At 35.2% G+C, this 24,277-nt stretch overlaps 4 protein-coding genes and 1 pseudogene across 4 annotated transcripts; 1 reads left to right on the top strand and 4 right to left on the bottom strand.

Annotated features, from left to right (window-relative positions):
- Positions 1-2,074: 2,074 nt before the first annotated feature.
- LOC143558127 (ammonium transporter 2 member 3-like) lies at positions 2,075-3,996 on the bottom strand. The gene is made up of 3 exons (XM_077047032.1): positions 3,137-3,996; positions 2,700-2,985; positions 2,075-2,598 (listed from the first exon to the last, which is right to left on the bottom strand). The coding sequence occupies exons 1-3, from the start codon at positions 3,737-3,739 to the stop codon at positions 2,075-2,077; spliced, it is 1,413 nt and encodes a 470-aa protein (XP_076903147.1). The 5' UTR covers positions 3,740-3,996.
- Positions 3,997-4,487: 491 nt separating this feature from the next.
- LOC143558128 (uncharacterized) lies at positions 4,488-7,013 on the bottom strand. Its single transcript, XM_077047033.1, has one exon. It carries the CDS (start codon positions 7,011-7,013, stop codon positions 4,488-4,490), a length of 2,526 nt encoding a protein of 841 aa, XP_076903148.1.
- A 7,048-nt stretch (positions 7,014-14,061) lies between these two features.
- LOC143558118 (uncharacterized) lies at positions 14,062-15,647 on the top strand. The gene is made up of 3 exons (XM_077047026.1): positions 14,062-14,113; positions 14,758-14,944; positions 15,014-15,647. The coding sequence occupies exons 1-3, from the start codon at positions 14,102-14,104 to the stop codon at positions 15,460-15,462; spliced, it is 648 nt and encodes a 215-aa protein (XP_076903141.1). The 5' UTR covers positions 14,062-14,101; the 3' UTR covers positions 15,463-15,647.
- Positions 15,648-18,500: 2,853 nt separating this feature from the next.
- Positions 18,501-19,529, bottom strand: LOC143558129 (uncharacterized). The gene has a single exon (XM_077047034.1). The coding sequence runs from the start codon at positions 19,527-19,529 to the stop codon at positions 18,501-18,503; it is 1,029 nt and encodes a 342-aa protein (XP_076903149.1).
- Positions 19,530-22,418: 2,889 nt separating this feature from the next.
- LOC143558130 (secreted RxLR effector protein 161 pseudogene) lies at positions 22,419-22,871 on the bottom strand (annotated as a pseudogene).
- Between the last annotated feature and the right edge of the window lie 1,406 nt (positions 22,872-24,277).

Below are 24,277 nucleotides of genomic sequence, written 5' to 3' on the forward strand. Positions count from 1 at the left end.
CGTTCGCAACGTAACGGCTAAAAAACAAAGGGGTAACACCCCTTCAAGCGAACTAGGAAGGTATAGTGCAAATGATTACTCTACCGGTTTATCCGAAGAGGAATATGGCACTTTTGATGTTTTGGCTTGGTGGAAGGTAAAGGAAACCGAGTTTCCGATTCTTGCCACCATGGCCCGTGATTTACTAACCGTCCAAGCTTCTACGGTAGCTTCGGAGTCCGCTTTTTCTCTTAGTGGCAGGGTAATATCGGTGAGAAGAACAAGACTAAATTCGGAGTCGGTGGAGATGTGCATTTGCTTAAAGGATCACTTGGACTCAATCGATCGTATTTAACACGTAACCACTCTCGAAGATGAAACACCACTTGATGTTCGAGTGCACGACGAACAAGAAGACATTTCTACAAGTAATTCCGAGGAAGAAGTCGCCGCTCAATAATTACGACGAACAAGAAGGCTTTTCTAGAAGTAATATGTCACAACTTTATATTTATAAGTTTAATGTTTTGTTAGTTTGTTTTTGAAGATTTTAAAACATGTCACAACTTTATATTTATTTTTATGTTAATTGTTTTTTTTTATTTTTCATGTTATACAAATACGAATCGTAGTTTAGAATCCAAATCGCAAACGAAAAACGAAAAAAAAAAAATTTACACTGTAACCGGTTGGAACCGGTTACGGTACAGGAACCGGTTTAGGAACCGGTAAGAACCGGTTAGATAGGTTAGGGGTCCGAGGGTGGGAGAACCGGTTCGGTTCCCTAACCGGTTCGAGCCTGGAACCGGTTTAATTGAGGGTTTTGAATATAGGAACATGTTAGGAACCGGTTCCGGTTCCTAGTCCCAAACCGTTTTGAACATCTCTATACCCACATACAAACTAACACCAACACATGCATCGGTACATGCATTAATACATACACATACGCTTACGAATACATATACATACATAGACACAATACTAAAACGTACACACACATGTATAAACATGATATACATGTGCATGTACATGCATACAAATGCATACATACACAAACACGTATGTATACATACATATCCGTACACAGCTACATATAAAAACACACATAAATACACATATATAGCCATATATATATAGCACGCAATAACACAAACACATACATCATCTTTTTATTAATTAGTAATAATAACAGTTACGTTATTTAGCATTACTTTCAAAATGTCACTATGTTTTGTTTTCCTTCTCTTCGCACATAAAATCTCCCATCTGTTAGATCCGAAACTTGTTATATACATGCATTCGCTCATTCATTCATACATACATACATACACAAATGGTAATAATAATAATAATGGTAATTATTATTATTATTATTATTATAGCCATATAGTTATTAAAATAATAATTATAAACATATGTTTATTATTTACTTTTCTTTTCAAGTTTCCAACGCACTTCCAACGAAAACATATTATTTTATATTTTTTTCCCATGATATTATAACGAAAAATGTTACAAAAATAAAAAACAAAAATCAAGATTTTTTCTATAAGAAATTTTATAAAAAAGAAACATGCATAGTTAAAAATAAAAATCAATAAGAATTGTCTTGTTATATTTCCTACGTATTTCCGACGAAATTTATTATTTATTTATTTGGTTTTCTTTGTTACACATTTCCTACGGAAATTTTTAATACAAATGTGTAGCTGTCTTTTTGTTAGAATTGTGTTGGAATATTTGCTAGCATTTATGACAAAATTGCCTTTTGTCACTATCTTGTAACAATTTAGTAGCAAATTCAGGTTTCATTTTTCTCGTAGGAATTTCGTTAAAAATGCGTAGAAAATAGCACTTGTAGGAAATGCGTTGAAAATTTCCGTAAGAAACATTAATATTTTCTAGTAGTGCATCAAAGTTTAAAAGAAACATATTTTTATAAGACATGTTCTTTGATCTAGTAGTGATATCAAAATAAAAACATTGACCACTTTATGATAAATGATGTCGATTCCCGATCGAGAATACAATAGCAAATACCCAGTTTTCTAATAGTATTATCAGTAAAATAAAGCTAATTACGTATCCTTAATTATCTAAACGCTAAAGAACGTCGAAACAAGCGTAACGATAGATCCCTTTGACCATCTCCCCACAATGCATACGCTTCTTCACCGTGAACTGCATCATCTCCGATTTCTAGATCATCTTCATGCATCTTCAACTCGACTAACCAGCTCACTAATTTGCATATGCCACTCGTAGCGCCAATGTTCCATGTGCTAATAAATATTGCACCCACTATTTGGTACACCATCTGCATGAATCCATCATGGGCATGAATGTCCGCACTACTATTAATTACGCTGTATAGCAAGCCTGGACCTTGCCTCGATTTATCAAGATTATAGAACAATCTTACAAGGTTCGGTTTGGCTAAGATCCCTGATGATAAACCTCCCAAAAGACCCGCTACTGCATGGGTGTGTAAGACGCCTAGCGTATCATCAACCTCTTTTAGTAACTTTATTTTTTTGTGTAGAACCATCATGGTGTACCACGGAATTGAGCCAGCCAAGACGCCCATAAGCATTGCAGTCCAAGAATCAACAATTCCTACGTATGTGCATGTGTTACATAACAAACTATAAATACATTACAATATACATATTGTTTTATTAAAAAATGTCACAAAAATAAAATGAAAATGATGTTACCTGCAGCCGGAGTGATGCATACAAGGCCGGTCATCATGCCTTGAATGGCGCCAACAACGGAGCTTTTTTCAAAGTAGATCAAGTCAAAGACCATCCAAACCAAGACGCTGGTGCCGGTACAAAGATGAGTGTTTAAAACCGCAAGCGAAGCTATCCCATTTGCCGCTTGAGGCGATCCACCATTGAACCCGCTCCACCCCATCCATAGGAACCCCGCTCCGGCCATCATGTGTATTATGTTGTTCGGAGGGAAATGGTCCTTGTCCTTATCAATCCGTGGCCCCACCTACATCATCATTCGTTCATATATTGATCAACCATGATTCACATCATTAAATATGAATAAGTGGTGATAAAATAAACTTAAATATGAATAATAACTATAATAGATAATAAACTTGGTTAACCACGAAAATGTAAAAAAAATTATAAGTTACCCAATATGCCGCAGTGAAACCGGCAACACCCGACGACAAATGAATAACATAACCACCCGAGAAATCGATAATATACTTAGAAAGAAAACCTTCACCCCATATCGTATACGCACCAACAGTGTACGAAAAAGTGAGCCACAAAGGTACAAAAATCATCCAAGCATAGAAGTTCATTCTCCCTAGCAATGAACCACCAAGCAATATAACAGTTATTGCCGCAAATGCAAACTGATAAAACACATAATCGGCATTCGGAATCATCTTATCGTGTAGTTTCTCAAGCAAATACTTTTGAGTAACCGTTGACAAATTCGGTTGGCCCATGATCCCCATAGGCTTATTGCCAAAGGAGAGTTGGTGTGCCCACATGACCCAACATATTAAGACCGCCGCAAAGGCGTATAATGCCATAAAAGCTGAATTCACAGCCCATTTTTTCTTCACCATGCTGCCATAAAGGATCACAAGGCCTGGGACGCTTTGTAGGCCGACCAAAGCGGCCGCGGTGAGCTGCCACGCATTGTCACCCTTGTTTAGCCACTCCGGTGAGGCCTCATCCGGTAGAAGGCCTGGTGAGAGGGAAGTGATAGTTGTTTCAGTCATGAGTTGAGGGAAAGTTTTTGGGAAGTGAGGGGGTGATTGGTATATAACGTAAAGTTGAGGGGATTCTGGTTGGAATCATTGGGATTATCTATTTGGTGCATTGGTTGCATCTTTTGATTGTTTGGTTGTGTTAGGACTTAGAATCTACAAATATATGGCACCAAGATTCAGCTGACGATATTGAAAGAAACATTTTAACTTTTATGGCACTTGAATACATGAACATGAAGATATTTTTTGTAAGAACACCGTTCGGTACATCAAACGATTCAAAAGAGGATGAGAATTAAAGGTTGATGTTTATGAGAAAACGAGGTAATAAAGTTACGGATAAGTGTTTTAAGATTATGTTTTGTGAACGATTATCCGATCATTATAACGTTTGTAGAATTTAAATTGTAACAATACCAAGAAGATTAATATGGCAAATCGTGGCATCTTTGGCAAATCTCACATCGGTCATGGACAAGAGAGATTCCTGGTTCATATAAATGCACCGCCTTTGAATTATCAACGCGTGTGGAGCATTTGAAAAGCAGAAAAGTCATGAGCAGTCTACTGGTGAAGATGATGATGAAAGAATCCATCATCATTTTGAAATAGTGAAGATGATATAGTAGAAACTAGTTGTGATTAATAGAATCCATTTTCGCAATTTTGTAATAGTGAAGATGATGAAAGGAAACTTAATCTTTACAATTTATGGAAAAACTGATCTAATGAACAATGTACAAAAGATTAACAAGATTTATACTTTGCACCGTAGTCGAATTAACTTAGACAAAGTTTCTTGAGCAGCCAAAGTTTGAGCATGATTATGCCCAACCATCACTGTCCTGATACCAATACAAGTTCTGAAAAGCTCTTCACCATGATCAAAGTATCCACCTCTCAACAACAGTTTAGCTCTAGTTTCCAACAATGTTGCCTTTAGCAGTGTCACATCTTGCCATACATACTCATCCAATTTCTGGTTCAAGTTTGGCTTTTTCTTCTTTTTCCGGTATAAAGATCCATGACCCGAATCCTCAACCTGAGACACAAATGAGTTCTCAATTTCTTCGAGCGCGTTTGTGCTGATTTTCAGCAGCTCCAATGCTGAATTGCATCTGGAAAATGTTGTGAATGCGGTTATGGATAATGGGAGTGTGGTTTTTTTGATGAATTGGATCATTTGAAGAGGGTTAAGTTGGACTAATGGTGGGGTGGATTTGAACCCGAATACTAGAAAAGCAGAAGCCCAAAGATGATTCGAGTTCAATGTTGTGTTTATCTTTCTTGTGGTTTGGATGGCTGCTTTTGCTGCAAGTAGCCCGCCTTTCCTTTTGGCGAAAACTTGGGTTATGGGGTGAAACATGATACAGCATCCGGGTCTCGTGTTGGTTCGTTTTGCGAGTCCTAGGCTGACCAACACAAGAGCCGAATGTTGGTATGCTTTGCATGATTGGCTGTTTGTGAGACCTGAACAAGAAAGGAGAGTCAAGTTTGCAGTTTTGGCCCATTTCTTGAATCTGTTTGTGGGTGGGCTCATGTAGCTAGCTGCTGCAGCTAGTAAGTTTGACGAAACGGGCGACAGGGCAAACCACACACCAGTTAAAAGCATCCTCAACGCGAGGTGGTTTTTGGTTTCGTTTAAAAGATTAACGCAAAAAATCAACACTTTTAGGAGAAAACGATTGTTCGCCCAAAACGGTTCATCAAACTGAGATGTAGTTTCGTCTACAAGGATTTGGTTAATGGCATGAAATAGATCTGCGGGCAATATCGTAAGTTCACATAGCAAAGAACCGATCACCCATAACCCGAAACTCGATCTACCCAATTCCTCATCAAATTTCTTTAGAATTTCAACTTCTTGAGCCGGGTATGCTTTCTTTCGTCTCCCTGTGATTAACATCATCGCATCAGATGATGGTAACGGTTGAAGCCGCATTGTTTTAAAGCTCATTACTTTATGAAGCCTAGTTGTTATAATAACATGACTCGACCCGGTGTTTCTTGGTATCAAATCATGTAAATCCTTCCCTTCCCACCAATCCTTTTCTGTTTCAAGATTATCTACGATTAACAAATATGGCATATCGCGAAACAAAGCTTGTTTTATCCTCTTGAACGCTTCGGTTTCTTGTTCATCAAAGCTCCTGATTCTACCTCTTTCTTTCTCACCATCTGCACTTAAATCTAATCCAAGATTTAAAGATGAATTAAGTAAATTCTGCCTTAAATACTTACCTTCTCCACCTACCCAAACAACCATCTTGTATCTCTGCAAATATCTGTAAGCAAACTCCAATGCCAACTCTGTCTTCCCCATCCCCGGTCCGCCATTAACGCACACAACACTATTTGATTTCTTGTATTTAGACCCTCTTAACACTTTCTCATTATGTTCTTCAAGATCCCCAGATCCGAAAAAAAGCGCTTCCATTTCCGCAATTTCTTTCTCTCTTCCAACAAAAAATCTATTTTTGCAAAATGGGATTTCATCAAGATTTTCGATTTCTTTGTCTGCAACACTCTTTCTCCCAAATTTGCCCCTCAAGATCCCAACAGCTTTCATCACACAACTTCTCCAATTTCCCTCATTTGCTTCCAGTTTAAACTCATGAGATTTAATCAATAACTCCATAGCTTCTTTGCAATCTTTACCATCTGCAATCTTAGCAAGAATATCAGTAACTTCATTCAAACTAGTGTCAAAGAACACCGGGATCAGATTCTTCTTTTGACCAAAAAACCTAATTTCCTCATTAGTTAAATAATTAAAAAGACTGTACTTTGTGACCACCACAACCCCAAATGTGACAGAACAAATGACTCTGTCAGCAACCTCATGACTTTGTGAATCTGCATAGTTTGATCTATCAGCAAGAAAGCAAGAAACCCCTTGAATCTCAAGTTCTGACTTGACCCATTTGCAAAATCTAATCAAGTTTTGATCTTGACCATCAAACCCTATGTAAACATCACATGTTCTTAGCTTCGGACAAGTGTTCAAGACAGAGTCTTTTGCAGCCAAGAATGAGATACGAGGTAGTGTGAGCTTAGTACCACCGGAAAAATCAAGACTTTCCGATGGGGGTGTGCCGGAAATGGTCGGAATGTCGTCGGAGGTGGTGGTGGACGGTGGGTTTGAGTCATCTCCGGTGGTTCTTGGAGATGTGTCAGGAGACTGGTGGGTTGAATAATATAGTGAAGATGATGGAGAGTTGATGGTGAGGTTTACCATGGAATCAACGGTTGAGATCAGTTTAGATAGTTGTTCTTCATTCATGTTTACAAGTTCACATAACAATGTAACATTCAGAGGATGATTGTATGAAGAAAGATGTTTAATTTACATGTGAACAATGCATCATTGTGGTCCCTTTTGACTGTTTATTGATCTGAAAGAAATCAACAGCTTCTTGGCACCATATACATGTAATGTTATCAGGTGGTAAGAACTAAGAAGGTGAGATTGTTGGAGTACAATCTGACCTGCTGGATGTACAAGTCAAACTTGACATTTGGTGTTCATGTGTATCAGTTTTGAATCATTTCAGATCTATTTCTCTGTCTTTGAACATGGAGCATTGAGTATGTGGGGATAGATCCAAAAAGAGAGTGAATTTTTAATGTAGAATATGGATTTAAAAATGGCCTGAAAATAAGGTGAAGAGTGTGTAAAATACTAAAATGGTTTTGAATACATGTAGAACATAGATTATTATTCTTGTGTTGAGACTAAGACCATTCTTTTGTTTTATGCGTTGGTTGGTCCTTGATACTTATATATTTCAAATTCGACATCGATCCTTAAAACTGTGAAACGGTCAAAACCAGCTAAAGAGGCCCATCGACGCGGTTTCTACGGATTATGAGCACATATGTTGTTAACTAAATGTACATGTTTTCATTTTACTATATGAACAAATGTAGTCCTGTTTTTGTGAAGTGAAAGTAATTAAGATTGGTTTGGGTCTGGCTTTCTTTTCCATTGAATGCCATAGTCATCAAGATTGGTGTGAAATGCATGTAACAGGAAAGTACTTTAAAATAGCCTGCTGTGCTGGACTGCTGGTTATGGGGCTAAATATATTAATGACAAAGTGAGTTTTTATGAATTATTACATTTATTGCATACTAAAGGTAGACATTATATCACTTGCTTCTAATAACTAAGTACTGTGTTAGAGCAGGGCCGGCCTAAGGGTATATAGCAGGGTGGTCGACAGCCACAGGCCCCGACATCCCGTTAGGCCCAAATATTATTTTTATTTTTTAATTATATGTATTTTATTAAAACAATATGTATATTTAGTGTTTAAACTCAATTACATAACCATTGGCTTGATCTAGTGGCAAAGGGGTATTACTCCTAACCAAAAGGTTATGATTTCTAGTCTCATTTGAGACATGTTTAATGTTATTTTTATACAAAAGTTTTTTTCACAACCTAAATTATAATCAAGTAAGCTCATATCAAAGTTAAATTGTTCAAACCCAACAAAATACTCCTTTTACCTAAGGTCCAAAAATATTTTCGTCTTTGGCCCAAATATTTTTTAACTTTCTCGAAGCCGGCCCTGTGTTAGAGTTAAATAGATCAATGTTATCCTGGAATGCTTACTATATAAGTTCAATGGCTATAGAAATCTTGTCATGCCATAAGTTTCTGTTTATATATTAACAAACACAATAATGAGATTTATCATTCACAGGGGCAATCTTGTAAATGTGGCTTCTCATCTAACATGGGAGTCACTATTCTTGGTAGTCCAGCATTCCAGCTGTGAGTTTTGAACTTGAATAATTCATCATCAAACTTTCTCTTGCACCATTAAAAGGTTATGTGGTATTTATAGAACTTTTAATAAAGATGGTTTGTTTTAAAACTAATCAGTAAGTCTATGGACTATGGTTAGTCTATGTTTAAAATAAGGACCCCATATATTAAAAAATGATGAGAAGCTAATGCAAGAGTTAATAGACTCTTACAAGGATAAGCTTAACAGAAGAAACAAGTCTAGGAAAATGCCAAAACTTAAAAAGAGCATAACTTGAGCTATGAGTAAAATAACGAGACCCATTACCAGTCAATGAAAAGGCAGCGAAAGAGCCGGACCATATGGCAAACTGAGTTGTCAGACCCAAATTCCATGATATGACTCGACTTAGCCAGTAAAACCTTTTTCCTAATTTTTGCAATCCTCAAAGCTTTTCGAATTTAGATTAATATGTTTCTCACTGTATAGCATAATTACATTCGTTTTAGACATCCATAATTTAATCAATTTCCTTTTATTTGAGAACTATTTCTTTCTATTCTTGTTTCTTGCTTCCGCTCTGCCTAAAAAAGTGAAAGTCATTATTTGAGATGATAACTTTACTTTATATGAGTTTTAGTTTATTTTTTCTCTTATTTTTTGGCTTAAATTTTAGCATATAGTTTAACTTTTATTAACAGTATGTAATATCTAATACACAATATATATATATAGTTAGGTTAAAATAAAAACCCACTTGAGTTGTGAAATCTCTAGAAACTCATTTCCAACCACATGTTTTTAATTAAAGTTTGAATTTATGTGGTCCACAATTAAAGTTAATAAAATATGTAAATACAAAAATAACTTTTTGTCTCTCCCATAGTTACCTAATTCGCGGTTCGCTTCGGTACGGGTACGCGGTTCGGTACGCAATTCGCTAAGGCTAACGTATTCGGTACGGAAGGGGGTAGGCTCATTTCGGTACGAACCGGTACGGTGTACCATGAAGTTCGGTTCGATGTACCCAAATAAAAAAGTACTTATGTATAATTCATATATATATAATGTTAATTTAATACTTTTTATGCATAAAATTATAAGTTTAGAATCAAATGTAAACTAGTGAAAATATATGACGTAAATTGCTAAAATAACAAACTAATTTTATACTTTTTAATAGCTTTTATGTAAGAGTTTATAAATTTCAGGGACTAAATGTAAAGAATATTAATATTAAATTATCTAAAACCCTAAAATACTAAAATAGATGTTCTTATCGCCGCTCTTTCTCTACTATCTTCTTCCTTCTCCTTCTTCCAGTTACATTTTTTAACATTTAACCCTACAAATGTCCATTGAACTCGAATTTCTAAACCTAATTCGCCATAATCGTACGCCTTAATTGAATTTCAGGACCTAATTCGCAGAACCAACAATGATCGGATCGAATTGAAATTGGATTTGGAACACCTATTTTGATCGATTGGAGCCGCGTACCGGAACAATTTGGAACAGCGAATTCGATTGTTTGGTACGGCGTACCGGAGCGATGCGGAACGTTGCGAATTCCGATTGGGTACATTGCGATCCAATTCGCAATTCGCGGGTACTTGAGCGAATTCGGTAACTATGGTCTCCCCTGAAAATATATAAAAAAATTAGTAAAAAAATGTTAAAGTAAAACAAATTTTTTTTTATTTTTCGATGTTTTAATGTTACAACATATATTACGTGTGCAAAAAAAACAAAAAAAAGATGTTACATAGGATTTTTACGAGTTTTCAAAACTCAAATAGGTTTCATTCTATACTTCCCCTATATATATATATATATATATATATATATATATATATATATTAAAATACACCATTTATATTGAAATCCAAGTTGTTTTTAAAATAACATATTTTTTGTATATAATGTATAAAACCCATAATCAATAAGTTTTATATTGAAACCTAGAAAAGAAATAAAACAAACTCTGTAATATTGTTGAAGAGAAACTTAAATATTATGTTAAATAAAATTAAAAAGGGGAAAAATAAGTTATATGCCACGTAACATCTCAAAAACTGTATCTCCCACATGGCTTTCGCCTTTGAAAGCGTCCTTCCTTCCCAATGTTCGGGCATCCATCCGCCTAGATATATAACTCTTGATGGGAATATATCTTTGAGCGTGTTCACAACCTTTTCTTTTCTAATAACAAGCATAAATCCGTAGGGTGGTCATGACTATCTATGCAAGCTAAGTTACATTGGATTATCAAGGAAACCAGTTCAATGTTACACAGTTATAAGTTCATTGTGGACCTATTTGAAATAAAGATAAGAGGCAACCATGTCCTTGTAGTAAGTTGCAGTCATGTTCTTTCATTAATGATATGATTGTGCATATCCGGAAAGAAGATACTCTCACCCCTTTTAAAAACTTTTCCTGTTTTTGGTATTTTTTATAAAGACATCGTGTATTTGTGGTCATTTAAGCACCACATATTCTGTGAAATTGCAGTTCCAAACAAGTAACCATTTTAAAGTACTTAAGAGTTAAGAAATAACCGAATATTTATTTAACCCAAACGTTTGTCTACCAAAGTATCTTAAGGATGGATTCCGACAAACCAATTTCAAAATGGTTGGGGAATATCTCAATTTTACCACTTATGCGAAATATATTACAATTAAATGTATAAAATACATACAACATCGAAATTATGTATGTCTCATATGTCTCTAAAAGATGTTAACATTTTACCAAAAACAAGATTCATTTTTTAAGTATGTTAAAGGATGTCCAACATTGCACTCTAATATTATTTCTATCTAAATATGAACTATTATTAGTTCGGAAATACCAAAATTAAATGCATAAGTGCATTATATCATATTGTTAGCTATATAAGATTATTATTTTCTTTATTTATGTTTATCGGCATGTGTCTAGCTAGAAGACATTAGAATGGGTTAAAAACATATGTTTCAGGTATGAAAGATATGCGTTTATATTTTACTAACACATCAAAACAAGTTTTGTTAGTCTTGTCATGCAGAGAAACACAACAGAATATTAATACAATAGTATATGGTTACAAGATGACACAATAGAAGTTTTCATATGAAAATCATGCAACATTGTTCAACTTAACAATTCGTATGTCAAGAGAAGAAGACACAAATGATTAAGTACAAAAGTTTTGAAGTTTTCATAAAAGATCAATATTTGCCATTTTAACGGATATATAAATCAAGGGGAGACAATACGCGCTGCACTCTTTTTCCCTTAGCTATGGTTTTGTCCCATTGGGTTTTCCTAGCAAGGTTTTTAACGAGGCAGCATCCCGAAGCGTATGAAGTTGATAACCAAGGGGGAGTGTTATGAGTAATAATTATTATGGTTATCAACACCTAAAATAGAATTGGCTTCTTCTCCAAGTTTTCTCATCCTTATATAATATTCTATTGTATCTCATTGTATTCTACAATTGATTAATGAAATCTCTATATTTCTCTCTACATCTCTTTCTCACATGTTAGGCTATTAGGATTGTTTCATAACATTTACCAAATATTTGATATGAAAACCCTATAAAATAGGGATATATTAAAAATTAATATCCAATTTTTAAAACAAGATATTATTTATATTAAGAAACAATTTGTAGTGAAATAAAATAAGTGGGTCATGGGTCTCACCAAATCAAGATAGCTTTTAAACGGGTTATAACATCTCATTTATTTATGTAACTCTTTCATCATCACACCCTATGTATATTATCAACTTTTTTTTAAATAAATAAAATTAAAATTCAAAAAATATATAAACATTAGAAACGAAAAGCGAAAACACCCCCGTAATACGGTGGGGGATAAAACCTAATGTATATATGTTTTATGTATTATGCTACCCCTAAATTTATATATGCCACCCCTTAAAGTTTTTAAAAACTGAAACTTCACCTTTCAAAATTTTAAAGTCCTAGTTGATTAAAAATCTATGATTTAACTAAAACTTTAAAGTCCAACTTAGGGTATGTTTGGTAAAACTAGCTGGAAGCTGGAAACTGGTAGCTGTAGCTAGTAGCTGTTAGTTGTAGCTTTTTAGATATATTTAGGTGTTTGGCAGAGTAGCTGAAGCTTTTAATAAAACTAATTGGGTGTCAGCGCAGTGCAACGGAGTGCGCGTGCAACCTAAGATCAACCGCATAATCAGTGTCAGTACGTGATTCACTTGATATTAGTGCACGCATAACCCGAATGTAGACGTGTACTTTGTGCAAAGGCAGCAAGCGTGTAATCGTGACGAAAATCAAGAAACAAAGCTAAAATATACAGTAATTTCAAACATATAGTTTTTTAAACCAACCTCTTTTGATTTGAAACACTTTCCGACCCGACACCGTTTTAATCTGAAACATGTTCTGACCTGGCCCCTTTCGACCCAAAACCGTACCGACACGAACCGAACTAAATTAACCCTTTTTATCGACTCGTTCCGACCCTAATTTGGTCTTACACATGACCCAAGCTCGTATGACTCGACTTGTTGTCAATCATAACTGGTAAAGAAGTATATCAATATCATACTCAAATTAAATAGAATAAAATGTTCTTTTTTATGATGTAATGTGTTTAAAAAAATATTAATGTGTGAAAAAGTTATGGACTTTTAAAGAGTCATGGGGTAGTTAGTTTTGAATAAGGGTAAAATATGTAACTATTATATAAATTAACAAAAGTTAATGAAAGTTCAAGTACCAAAATTGTAAATTCAATTGTAAAAGCTTGTAGTTTTTTCTCAAATGCTAGTAGTAGTAGCGTCTAGAAAAAGAGCTTTTTCTCCTAATATAAAAGCTTCAAGCCTATTGAACCAAACAAGGTTTTTTGTTAGGTATGAGCTTTTTCTTAAAAGCTTGAAGCTTTAAGCCCCTAAAAGCTCCTAAAAACTCATTGCCAAACATACCCTCAGTGTAACCGGTATGTGCGAAATGGGCTACCATGCGCCGGCACGCGCCAAACGGGTAACTGGGCGCCGATACGAGACAACCTGGTAACATGGCTCTGACGAACCAGGACAAGTGAAACGTGTAACCGAGCAACTGTATGAGTGAAATGGATTACCAAGACCCGATACGCGTGAAACTGATAATCAGATGCTGGTATACACGAAACGGGTAACCGGAGCCGGTACATGTGTAATGCGAGAAACTAGTCTGGCACTGATTGGAAACTACTGCTAAGACAACTACCATGTTATAAATCGCTGAATAGTTAATACTTAATACCATGATCACCTTATTTATTCCACTTAGTAGTCAAGAAATACGGCCCCCACGTGACGTGACTTCCAGCGTGACGGTTTTCATCTCTGCGTTGGCCCACTGCCGATACCATCGCTGTAACCACTCCACGTCCAACACACCATTTTTTATTTATTTATTTATATTTACATTAACTACCACTATTCCCATTTTTTTATTTTATTTTATTTATTTTTTCCCAGTCTTCCAACAAATTTTCATGGCTACAATAAGTTGCATATTAATCCACTTCCAATTTAGGGTTCACCTTCTTCCAACATCACTTTCCCCAAATTAACTTAACTAACGCTCATTATGGAATCCAAGGTACTCTTAATTCACACTTCATCTCTACTCTACTTATGTAATCCCCCAAACAATTTCACTTCTAGGGTTTCCGTAATTTTGTTGTATGTAATTTTGATTAATTAAGACAGAGAGTAGAATTGTTGTTATATGTATGTATGTATGCTACTACAATCAATCAATCAATGGATGATAAAGAGTTACTCTCGTCTGGAGAATCGCGAGATCTCGGAGAAAGTGGAACTAAACTATTATTAAAAATGAATGGCGCGAATCGTGTTGTTGAAGATGTTAATAATAATATTAGTAATAATATTAATGGAACCGTTATTGTTGTTTCACCTTCTGTAACTGTTGAAGCCATTGAGACGTCATCAGTTCCTGCTGTTAATAATAATAAAAGGCAGGGGTTGAGGATATGGAAGAGGATACCTAGAGAACTTGCTAAGAAAACAGGAAGTAATTTTAATAATAATAATAGTAATAAAGAAATTGGTGTTTCGCCGGTTTGTGAAGCGGTGGTGAATGGTAATGGCGATTCGGATTTAAGTAGCAGGTCTTCGACTGCGGCGAGTCCTCCGAGAAGTAGGGTTGGATCCGGGAAGAAGGCGCGAGGTTTTAATATGCAGAAGGAAAACTCAAATTCGGCCGTGGTGTTTGTGCAGGGTTGTAACAGTTTAGCAAGCAGAAGTAGACCGAGTGAACCGAGTGCGAAATATGATGAAGAGTCGAGTGACGATAAGGATTTAAATGAAGCGCAAATTGCATTTGTAAAAAGTGATGTTGAATCCGATGACGCTCTTGTGGAGTCTGTCAAAGGACTCCATTTTGCTCAAGAGGAGTTTGAGAAAGGTAGCTTCTTGACCTTTGTGTGTTTTTATTAACTTCTTATGCATATGATGTAACTTTTATGATCTGCAGAAGTTCTGAAATGGAGGGATGTTGGGAAAGATGATCCGTTAATTGTTAACGACCCGTTGCATGAAATTCTTGAACTCAAGGATGCTAGGATTTTGGAACTGGAACTGGAACTGGCTTTAAGTTCTGAAGGGTTTAAGACTGAGGTTGAAGATTGCTTAATGAAAATGATCCAAGCTGATGTGGAAAATGTGGTAATTACTGCAACCACTAGAAGATTAATCGAAGGGCCGTTGCATGAAATTAAACGTAAGTTACAACAAAAGACTGTGTTATCGGAAGACTTGCAGACGAAGAAGCAAGATGACAAGTTGGAGACGAAAGAAAGTGTAAAGAAACTTCAAAGTAGAGTTTGTAGATTTACTTTATGTTTTGTGATCCAGTTAATATTATTGTTTGTGACCCTTTACCTAAAATCGTCCCCTCAAGTTGTTGAGGTTGTACCCACGTAAGTTACTCATAAGTATTGCCCTGTTGTAACATTTATCATAATATTGTATTCCTTTTTTCTTTAATAAGAATTGCAGGGCAGTCATTTTCTGGAATCAAAAATTGTGTTTCTCTTGTCACTTTGTTTAATCACAAATTTACAATAGTCAATTTGATGTAGGAAAAGATAATATTAGCCACCTACTCTACCGGCTGCTAGCCGTCACTGGTAAACTTATATTGATACGTTTTCTAAAACAGCTTATTTTAACTAGGTCCATTTTGCTAGATGCCACTGGTAAACCGAGGACCTGAATGATTATGGTCGGCTCAGTCTTGGGTTCATTGGACATTCTGGGTCGGTTTTGCGTATGTGTCGGCCAGGGTCGAGTTAGTCTGGATGAGCTCGTCATACTTGTCTATTCCATGTATCTGATGGTGTTAAATTGATTCATACCATTATACATGTCCCTGTTTTGCAAAACGAACTTGGCGCGATTGGATGATGATGAGATACAATCAAAACAAACTACAGCCTCCATCATTTGAGATACAATCAAAACAAACCCCAAACATCCAATAATGCTGACGATGACGGAATTTGTGACGATGAAGCACTAATGGCTAACCATTGGATTTGGGCTCGAAACAGAATTGCATATAAATCAAAGACCGGGTGCTGGACCAATGGTAGGTATTTCGAGTTGGTCTTGGGTTGGTTCATTTTTTTCTTGGGCGGCCCAAGAGTTGCTCACCCTTAAACTTAACCAAATTAATGCATTTTTAAAATGACACGTTTGACCCTACCTATTTTGCTCAAAACCGGTTTTGACCCAAATCCCGTTTGCTAGAGCCCATTTTAACCATTAAGCTAGCCTGCCCATTTTGCCAACTTTGTTTTTTTTTATTGCAATAGTCACTTTGAGGTAGAAAGTGAGGCTATTATTATTATTATTATTATTATTATTATTATTATTATTAAGTTTTAACAATTGCTTGGGCTAATTTAGAGCACTGATACAGTTGATTTTGCAATTCTTGAAAAGAATGGATTTAGAAGCTGACCTTCAGTGTCGTTTTCTGTGTGGGTGGCTGCTAAGCCATCAGCTATTTTCTTGATTTTGAATTGGTGACAAAGTCAAGAAATGAGACCTGACAAATTTCAGTTCAGGACCACTTTAATATTCCAACTTTCAAACCCCTCACTTGTCCTTGAGCCCTTAACGTCCTTCTTTTCTTTGTGTATAATAATGTGAAACTAAATCTCATTATGTGGAACGAACCAAAACGTGTTATGGACATAGTAATCAAAAGTATTGAAATACATTATTTTATAGAAATTGTATAAATTTGAAAGGCACTATACCTTTTTGTCTATAGTGAGTGCACTATGGTGTAAAAACTACATGACTTATCTAAACTTATATGAAAAGAAAGATTGTTAATTTTAATATTGGATTCGATGATTATACTTTATATTACTGTCAAAAAACAATTTTGAGAGCGTTTTAAACCAGACGCATCAAGATCCAGTTACACGATGCATCCAAATCGATACAACATTGCACCAGCCTTATGTATCTTTGCTGCCCCGCCTAATGGGTTGATGTTTATTTAACTTATTATGCACTCTATATGTAACTCCGAATATGTGTCTATATACATTAGGCGTACTTTTCACGTACATGACTTTTATAAGCGCTTAAGTATGTGGATTGTGGAATTGGGCTATTTCAAAAATCTCTTCAAATTGATAATGGGCATGCTTTTTGTTTTTGTTTTTATTTTTACAGAAGGTTTGGATAGTGGAGACTTTTGTAATCCCCATGTCATCATACTAATAAAAATAAAAAAATAAAAAGGTAACCAAAGATTCTTGTTTAACAAACAAGTCTTCACTCTTAACCCAATCAACCTTTTATTTACACATCATTTCTCACGTCTGTCTTGCATTAAGAATAAAAGGGAGGTGTTAACTGTTAAGGACTCTTTATCAAAATTACTTGTATGCTTAATGAGTTTTGATTTTTGAAATAACATATTTGGAGTCTTATAATAAAATAATAATTTTCTCAAGCAAACACACATCATCATTGGACAAGTTGTTGAACCTTAAATTTGTGCCTTATGACTTACGACTTGAAACATGATTCTTTGTATGAAAAGCATGAGAAGGGCATTATGGTAATTTGTTCTACCCCACAACATGAGTTTCATGTTTTGACTTTTTCTCAATCAAGACTTGTTCCGATATCACCTCCACCTTTTGTGTTAGGTACCTCACAACTTCTAACTAGATTTCCTACTTACATTCACCAATTATTTATTACATACCTTTTCACAATAGTATTTAAACTTGAGCTGTTTTATCATCTTCCTTTATATAAAAAATGATCAAAATATCATAATCATTTTACACAAAGTAGGTTTGAGGTGGAACAAGAGAGAACGGAAATGGTGTTGGTTTCCGAGGTCAAGGTCGGTGCACAATGATCTTCATGGACAGAAAGAAACATATGGACGTGTTGAAAATTGAAAATGAAGAATGAGACAGTTGCCTGCTAGGCCTTCGTGTCGGTTGCCCTGTCCTTCTCTCTCCCTTCTCGGGTGGATTTAGCCTCGCCCTCCTCGTCTCTAATAGAACTCATACACCATTGTCTTTATACATGGGCACTCTATGCTCGGGCGGTCCTTCCATTGTGTCTCTTCCAATACATGTAAGACAAGGACGGTCCTTGTGGGGCCATTGGATATGGTCTTACACAAGATCTTGGCAAAATGTTGTAATCAAAATCACAGAATCCTAATGATTGATTGATTTGATTTGATTTGATTTGATTTGATTCAACAAAATCACAGTTATTAAACTCAAAAGATATTCCTAGTACATATGCATTTAGGAACCATGGTTACATCACACCATCATCATCCAAACAAACCAACAAAAAAAGGGCATTTTAGAACTTTCCAATCACCCATGCATCATCAACTTTACCAACAACAAAATTCAACACAAAAGCTAGCAGTTTACCAACTAAACAAACATCACTAAAACAACTAATTAACTAGAGTTATATGAAGAAGAAGCAGCGTACCCATTTCCACTAACACTTGCATACTGATCATCATCTTCTTCCATCATTGGAGGCATCTCATTCAAATCAAAATCAAGAACTTTTCGGACGCTTTCGGCGGATGTAATCTGACTAGACAAAGCTTGTGCACCTTCACTAACTGTAACTCCACCCCAGTGACACCTCTTGTGACCACCTAAAGCCTGTCCTGTAGCAAAAACCTTGTCACAAACCTTGCATTGATGCACTTCAAGCTCTTGAATCTGATTATGAATATTATCAGTTGAAGTCAACTTGTATTTGTTGTGACTAGACCTATGTCCACCAAGTGCTTGATGAGTTGCAAACCCTTTATTACAAGTAGTGCATTTGTACTTACACTGAATATCACTAACCGCTAGTTCTTTCGCTAACGGAACTGTAACGGCGCCGTTATCTTCAATATCCATCATCAGCTTCATCTTCTTCCTTCTCTTTATCTTCTGTTGACTATCTATTTCTTCCACCGTAACCGACTTACCTTTAACTGACGGTGAATCCTCCGTAACGGAATCACCGGCGTTAGCTAGACTTAATAAATCCTCAACTGCTTCTAACAAAACGACGTCGTCAGCTGGTTTTAACGACTTGCGACCTCTACGCTCCGTCACCGGCCACCGGCGTAAATACTTCATCAAATCCACCGTCTCATCACGGCGGCGTACGACGGCTGCAGACGGTGGAAGAATGCCGCGCCAAAGACGCTCAGGGTGACACCTCATATGACCAAAAAGAGATTTCATGGTAAGAAAAGTTTTACCGCATTGAGAGCAAGTGGGTTTACCTTCATGGTTGACACAGTTCATGTAATAGGGATTGTTGTTAGTCTTGGATGGTTTAGGGTTTTTGTGGTGAATCCTCATGTGACCACCCAATGCTTTGCCTGAAGTAAACTCTTTATCACACTCCAAGCAAACCCTTTTTGCTTGATCAATGGCCGAAAGCTTATTCGGAATCTTGAATTTTAACACCGTCATGTTATTAATTTTGATAGATCAATCAAAATCAAGAATTGATCGAAAACCCTAATTGATCAGCTGAAAGAATTGGGGATGAAGAAAGCAAGGGTGATTGACAACTGCTGCTTTGAAGGTGTGTGTGTTGAGGCAATTGAGCATCACGTTCGACTTCCGGTTGCCTCTTATTCCGGTTTACTAGCTCTTTCTCTCTCACATACACACAAACACAACCCTTGTTTCTTTCTCTCTCTCTCTAAATTTTGGAGAATGAGAGTATATACATACATATATACATGCTTATAAATTATTTAATAAATTTTCTCTTATAATAAATAATTAATGGCTTGACCTCCAAGTGTCTCCAACTCCAACAAACCAAAGGATGGGTACTTGTTTTCTTATTTTAACTTTACACCCTTCAAACTTCAAATTTACCAACTCAGTCCATGTAGTAGCTTAGCTTTTTCTGTCCTTTTAACGGTTGTTCTGATTACTGACGGGTTATCCATTCATCTGATCATCTTCATTACACACTCGGAAGGTTTGTAGTAATTTACTTTCTATTAATGTTTTTATCATTGTTAATGTTTTTATTATAAAAAAGTTGGAATGATTCTGTCTATTTGCAACAAAATAAATGTATTGTTTGACTAGTTGTAATTTAGTAAGAAAATTATAGCTTATAAAATATATGATGTTGAGATTTCATTAAGAGAAAGTGAATGGTGGCGTGTGTTATTGTAATAAAAATTTACCTATTTTGGTTTAAAATGTTAACAGGATAAATTACCACTTTAAGCTCTTTTAACTAATAAAATGACCACAAAACACACATAATAATGATTTTGCTATAACTTGTAATGTACACAGAAGTCAATTTAAGATAGTATAGGGGTTTAATATTCTTTTATGGAATTTATTCGTATTTCGTAAGGAGTAACTTATTTGGCCCACAAAACTAATTATTTTTTTCTGTTTTAATTATATGATAATACATTGTTACTTCCCGATATTGTTTTTTTATATATAAGTTTTATCATAGGAAAACAGCAATTGATATATGGGGAAAATGAATATAACGATGTTATACATATAAATTAAATGTAAAACGACTCAAAGCTTTTTTGATTAAAACTAATTAAAAGTTAATTTGGCCAACTATTTTCCTTGATTATCTCACCTATTTTCATGCAACCTAACATACACAAAATTGAAGGCAACTAAGGTTCTAGCATTCCCACTTCTGTTGTATTTGAGAATTAATCTTAATTTTGTATTATTATTTTAAAATCAAAATATTGAAATGCCAACTAAAATTCGTTAAATGTAAATTGAAATGGCAATTGAAGTTCTTCAAAAGAATCAAAACCAAAATATTGGAATGCAAACTGAAACTGGTCTGCAATGGTGTACACTTCGTCAATTTATCAAAATTTAAAAAGGCAAGAATATGCATATGTTTTCGTTAATCAATAAAATTATTAATTTTAGGATTGTATTTCAAATGGAAATTGAAAGAATAATATTCGTAACCTGGTTTGAAAACAAAAAAAATGATGAAGATGGATGAATTTATAAGGCAATGATTTTTGTGTATCAACACGAATATGGAAATGATTTTAGTTGAATTATGGGTTTTTAATCAAAACGACGTAGTTTTGAGTGGTTTTGCATCTAACTTATATGTATAACAGCCTCATATTCACTTTCCCTACACTAAGGAGACGTTTGGGATTTCTTATTTTACCTTCTTATAACTTTTCATTAAGTTAATAAGTTACAAAAGTGTAACTTATGAAACTTTCTCTCAAATTAAAAGCAATCCCAAACATCTTATTGTTTTTCAAAAAGTTAATAAGTTATAAGTTGGTGAAAATAAGCAATCCCAAACACCCCCTAAATATGTGTTGTTTAGTTTGTTATAAATTTCATGTCGAAATGATATATTAAACAATTAAAAGTTATGAAATAATTTATTTTTGAAAACTAAATTAATTAGCTATGTCAACATGTGTAAATTGTAATCTGTATTTTTTTTTTTTTTGAATTTTTCTATACACTTAAGGGAAAATGATATATAGTTGACGAAGTTGTTCTCTGAAGTTTCTCTTGTTGTAATTGACGCAAGGTTGTCTTCAAACTGTTTCCTAATTTCGGTTAAGATTTTTATAGTTTTGAACTTAAAATTCCAATAAATTCGAATTCAAGTTTATCTTCAAGATCAATAATCAAAATAAGTGAAGAACTAGCTATATGTTTTCTGACAAGCCTACTAGCAAGAAGATGAGAAGAGAATTAGGAAGAGAATAAGTTTATATTATTAATTGGTGTATCATACAATGAAATACCAATAGGTATTTATAAGGGGAGGAAAACTTAAGAAACAAGCTAAACTATATTTAGTATGTGATAATCATAATAAAAACACAATAATATCTATATTCATAATACTTTCTCTTGATTATCAACTTCATACGCTTTATTCTGCCTCATTAAAAACCTTGTCAGGAAAACCCAATGGGACAAAACCTTAGCTAAGGGAAAAAGAGTGCAGCGCGTATTTTCTCCCCCTGATGAGAATCAGTTAAGCTCCTTGAGTTGACGCATACCGATCCTATGAACCAGTTTCTTAAATGTTGAGGTCGGGAGTGATTTGGTAAACAAATCAGCTAAATTATCACTAGAACGAACTTGTTGGACGATAACATCTTCACTCTTTTGCAAATCATGTGTGGAAAAGAACTTTGACGAAATATGCTTGGTTCTGTCACCTTTGATATAGCCCTCCTTAAGTTGAGCAATGCATGCCGCGTTATCTTCGTGTAAAACCGTCGGCCCTTCTTCTTTGGAAGAAATACTACAAGATCCATGAATATATTGTATTACCTTCCTTAACCAAAAACATTCTCAACTAGCTTCATAGATTGCTATTATTTCTGCGTGATTAGATGAAGTAGCTGTGATTGTCTGCTTTACTGAACGCCATGAAATTGCAGTACCTCTATATGTGAACAAATATCCAGTTTGAGATCGACCTGTATGAGGATCAGAAAAATAATCTGCATCTGCAAAACCAACCAAACTTGTTTTCGATTGGTTAGTGAAATACAAACCCATATCTTTTGTACCTTGGAGATATCGAAATATTTGTTTGAACCCATTCCAATGTCTCTTGGTCGGGCATGAACTATATCTTGCCAATAAGTTTAAAGAAAATGATATATCCGGTCGTGTATGGCTAGCAAGAAACATTAGTGCACCAATTGCACTTGGATATGGTACTTCTGGACCAAGAATTTCTTCTCCATCTCCTGGAGGTTGGAATGGGTCTTTCTCAACATCCAGTGCCCTTACAACCATCGGAGTACTTAATGGATGTGATTTCTCCATATAAAATCTTTTGAGTAATTTTTCTGTGTAATTTCTTGGTGCACAAGAATCCCATCTTTAAGATGTTCAATTTGTAACCCAAGACAAAACTTTGTCTTTCCAAGATCTTTCATTTCAAATTCTTGTTTCAAGTATTCAATCGCCTTTTGGAGCTCCCTCGAAGTTCCGATTATATTCAAGTCATCGACATATACAGCAATCATGACATATTCAGATTCTGACCTCTTTATAAAAATACATGGACATATAGAATCATTTTTATAACATTCTTTCAACAAATATTCACTAAGACGATTATACCACATACGTCCAGATTGTTTTAGCCCATATAAAGATCTGTTTAATTTAATTGATAGATGTTCTCGAGAACTAGATTTACATGATGTTGGCAATTTGAATCCTTCCGGAAGTTTCATGTAAATATCGGTATCAAGTGAGCCATAGAGGTAAGCTGTCACAACATCCATTAGATGCACATCAATCCCTTCTTGTATTACCAAACTAATAAGATAACGAAACGTTGTCGCATCCATCACTAGAGAATATGTCTCCTCATAGTCAATTCCAGGTCTTTGAGAAAATCCTTGTGCTACCAATCGTGCCTTATATCGTGTAACCTCGTTTTTCGCATTACGTTTTCGCACAAAGACCCATTTATATCCAATGGGCTTTACACCTTCAGGTGTATGGACTACAGGTCCAAAACCTTCTCGTTTCGCGAGGGAATTTAATTTTGTCTCAATTGCGTCTTTCCATTTTGGCCAATCATTTCTATTTTTACATTCATTGACAGATTTTGGTTCTTGATCCTCATTGTTTTCCATTACTTCAAGCGCTACATTGTATGAAAAATTTTCATCGACGTCGACCATATTTCGGTTCCATACCTTTCTAGACATAATATAATTTATTGAGATCTCTTCGTTTTCGGGTACCTGAGGTTCTTCTGGAACCATTATGTCTAGTGTCTCTTCAAGAGACTCCTTTTCGGGTATTGCAGTTACCTCGACAAGACCATCTACATTATTTGCTCCCTTTTTCTTTCGAGGATTTTTGTCTTTAGAACCGATTGGTCTACCACGCTTTAGGCGTGCATTAGACTCATTACCAATACGAGGTTGTCCATCAGGGACACCAATTTTTATTGGAGTATTAGCAGCTGGTATATGTGACTTAGTCACTCTATTCGGGTCAGTAAATGAGTCTGGTAATTGGTTTGCTAATTCTTGTAAATGAATTATCCTTTGAACTTCTATTTCACATTGTTCAGTTCGAGGATCAAGATGAGATAATGATAATTCATTCCAAATTATATTATTTTCCAGTTGTTTTTCATCTCCCCCTAATGTTGGGAAGGTTGTTTCATCAAAATGACA

The sequence above is a fragment of the Bidens hawaiensis genome, unplaced genomic scaffold, assembly GCF_021521415.1.
Source record: "Bidens hawaiensis isolate Kalapana, Puna unplaced genomic scaffold, B.hawaiensis_p1.1 tig00019326_1, whole genome shotgun sequence".
Classification (NCBI taxonomy): domain Eukaryota; kingdom Viridiplantae; phylum Streptophyta; class Magnoliopsida; order Asterales; family Asteraceae; genus Bidens; species Bidens hawaiensis.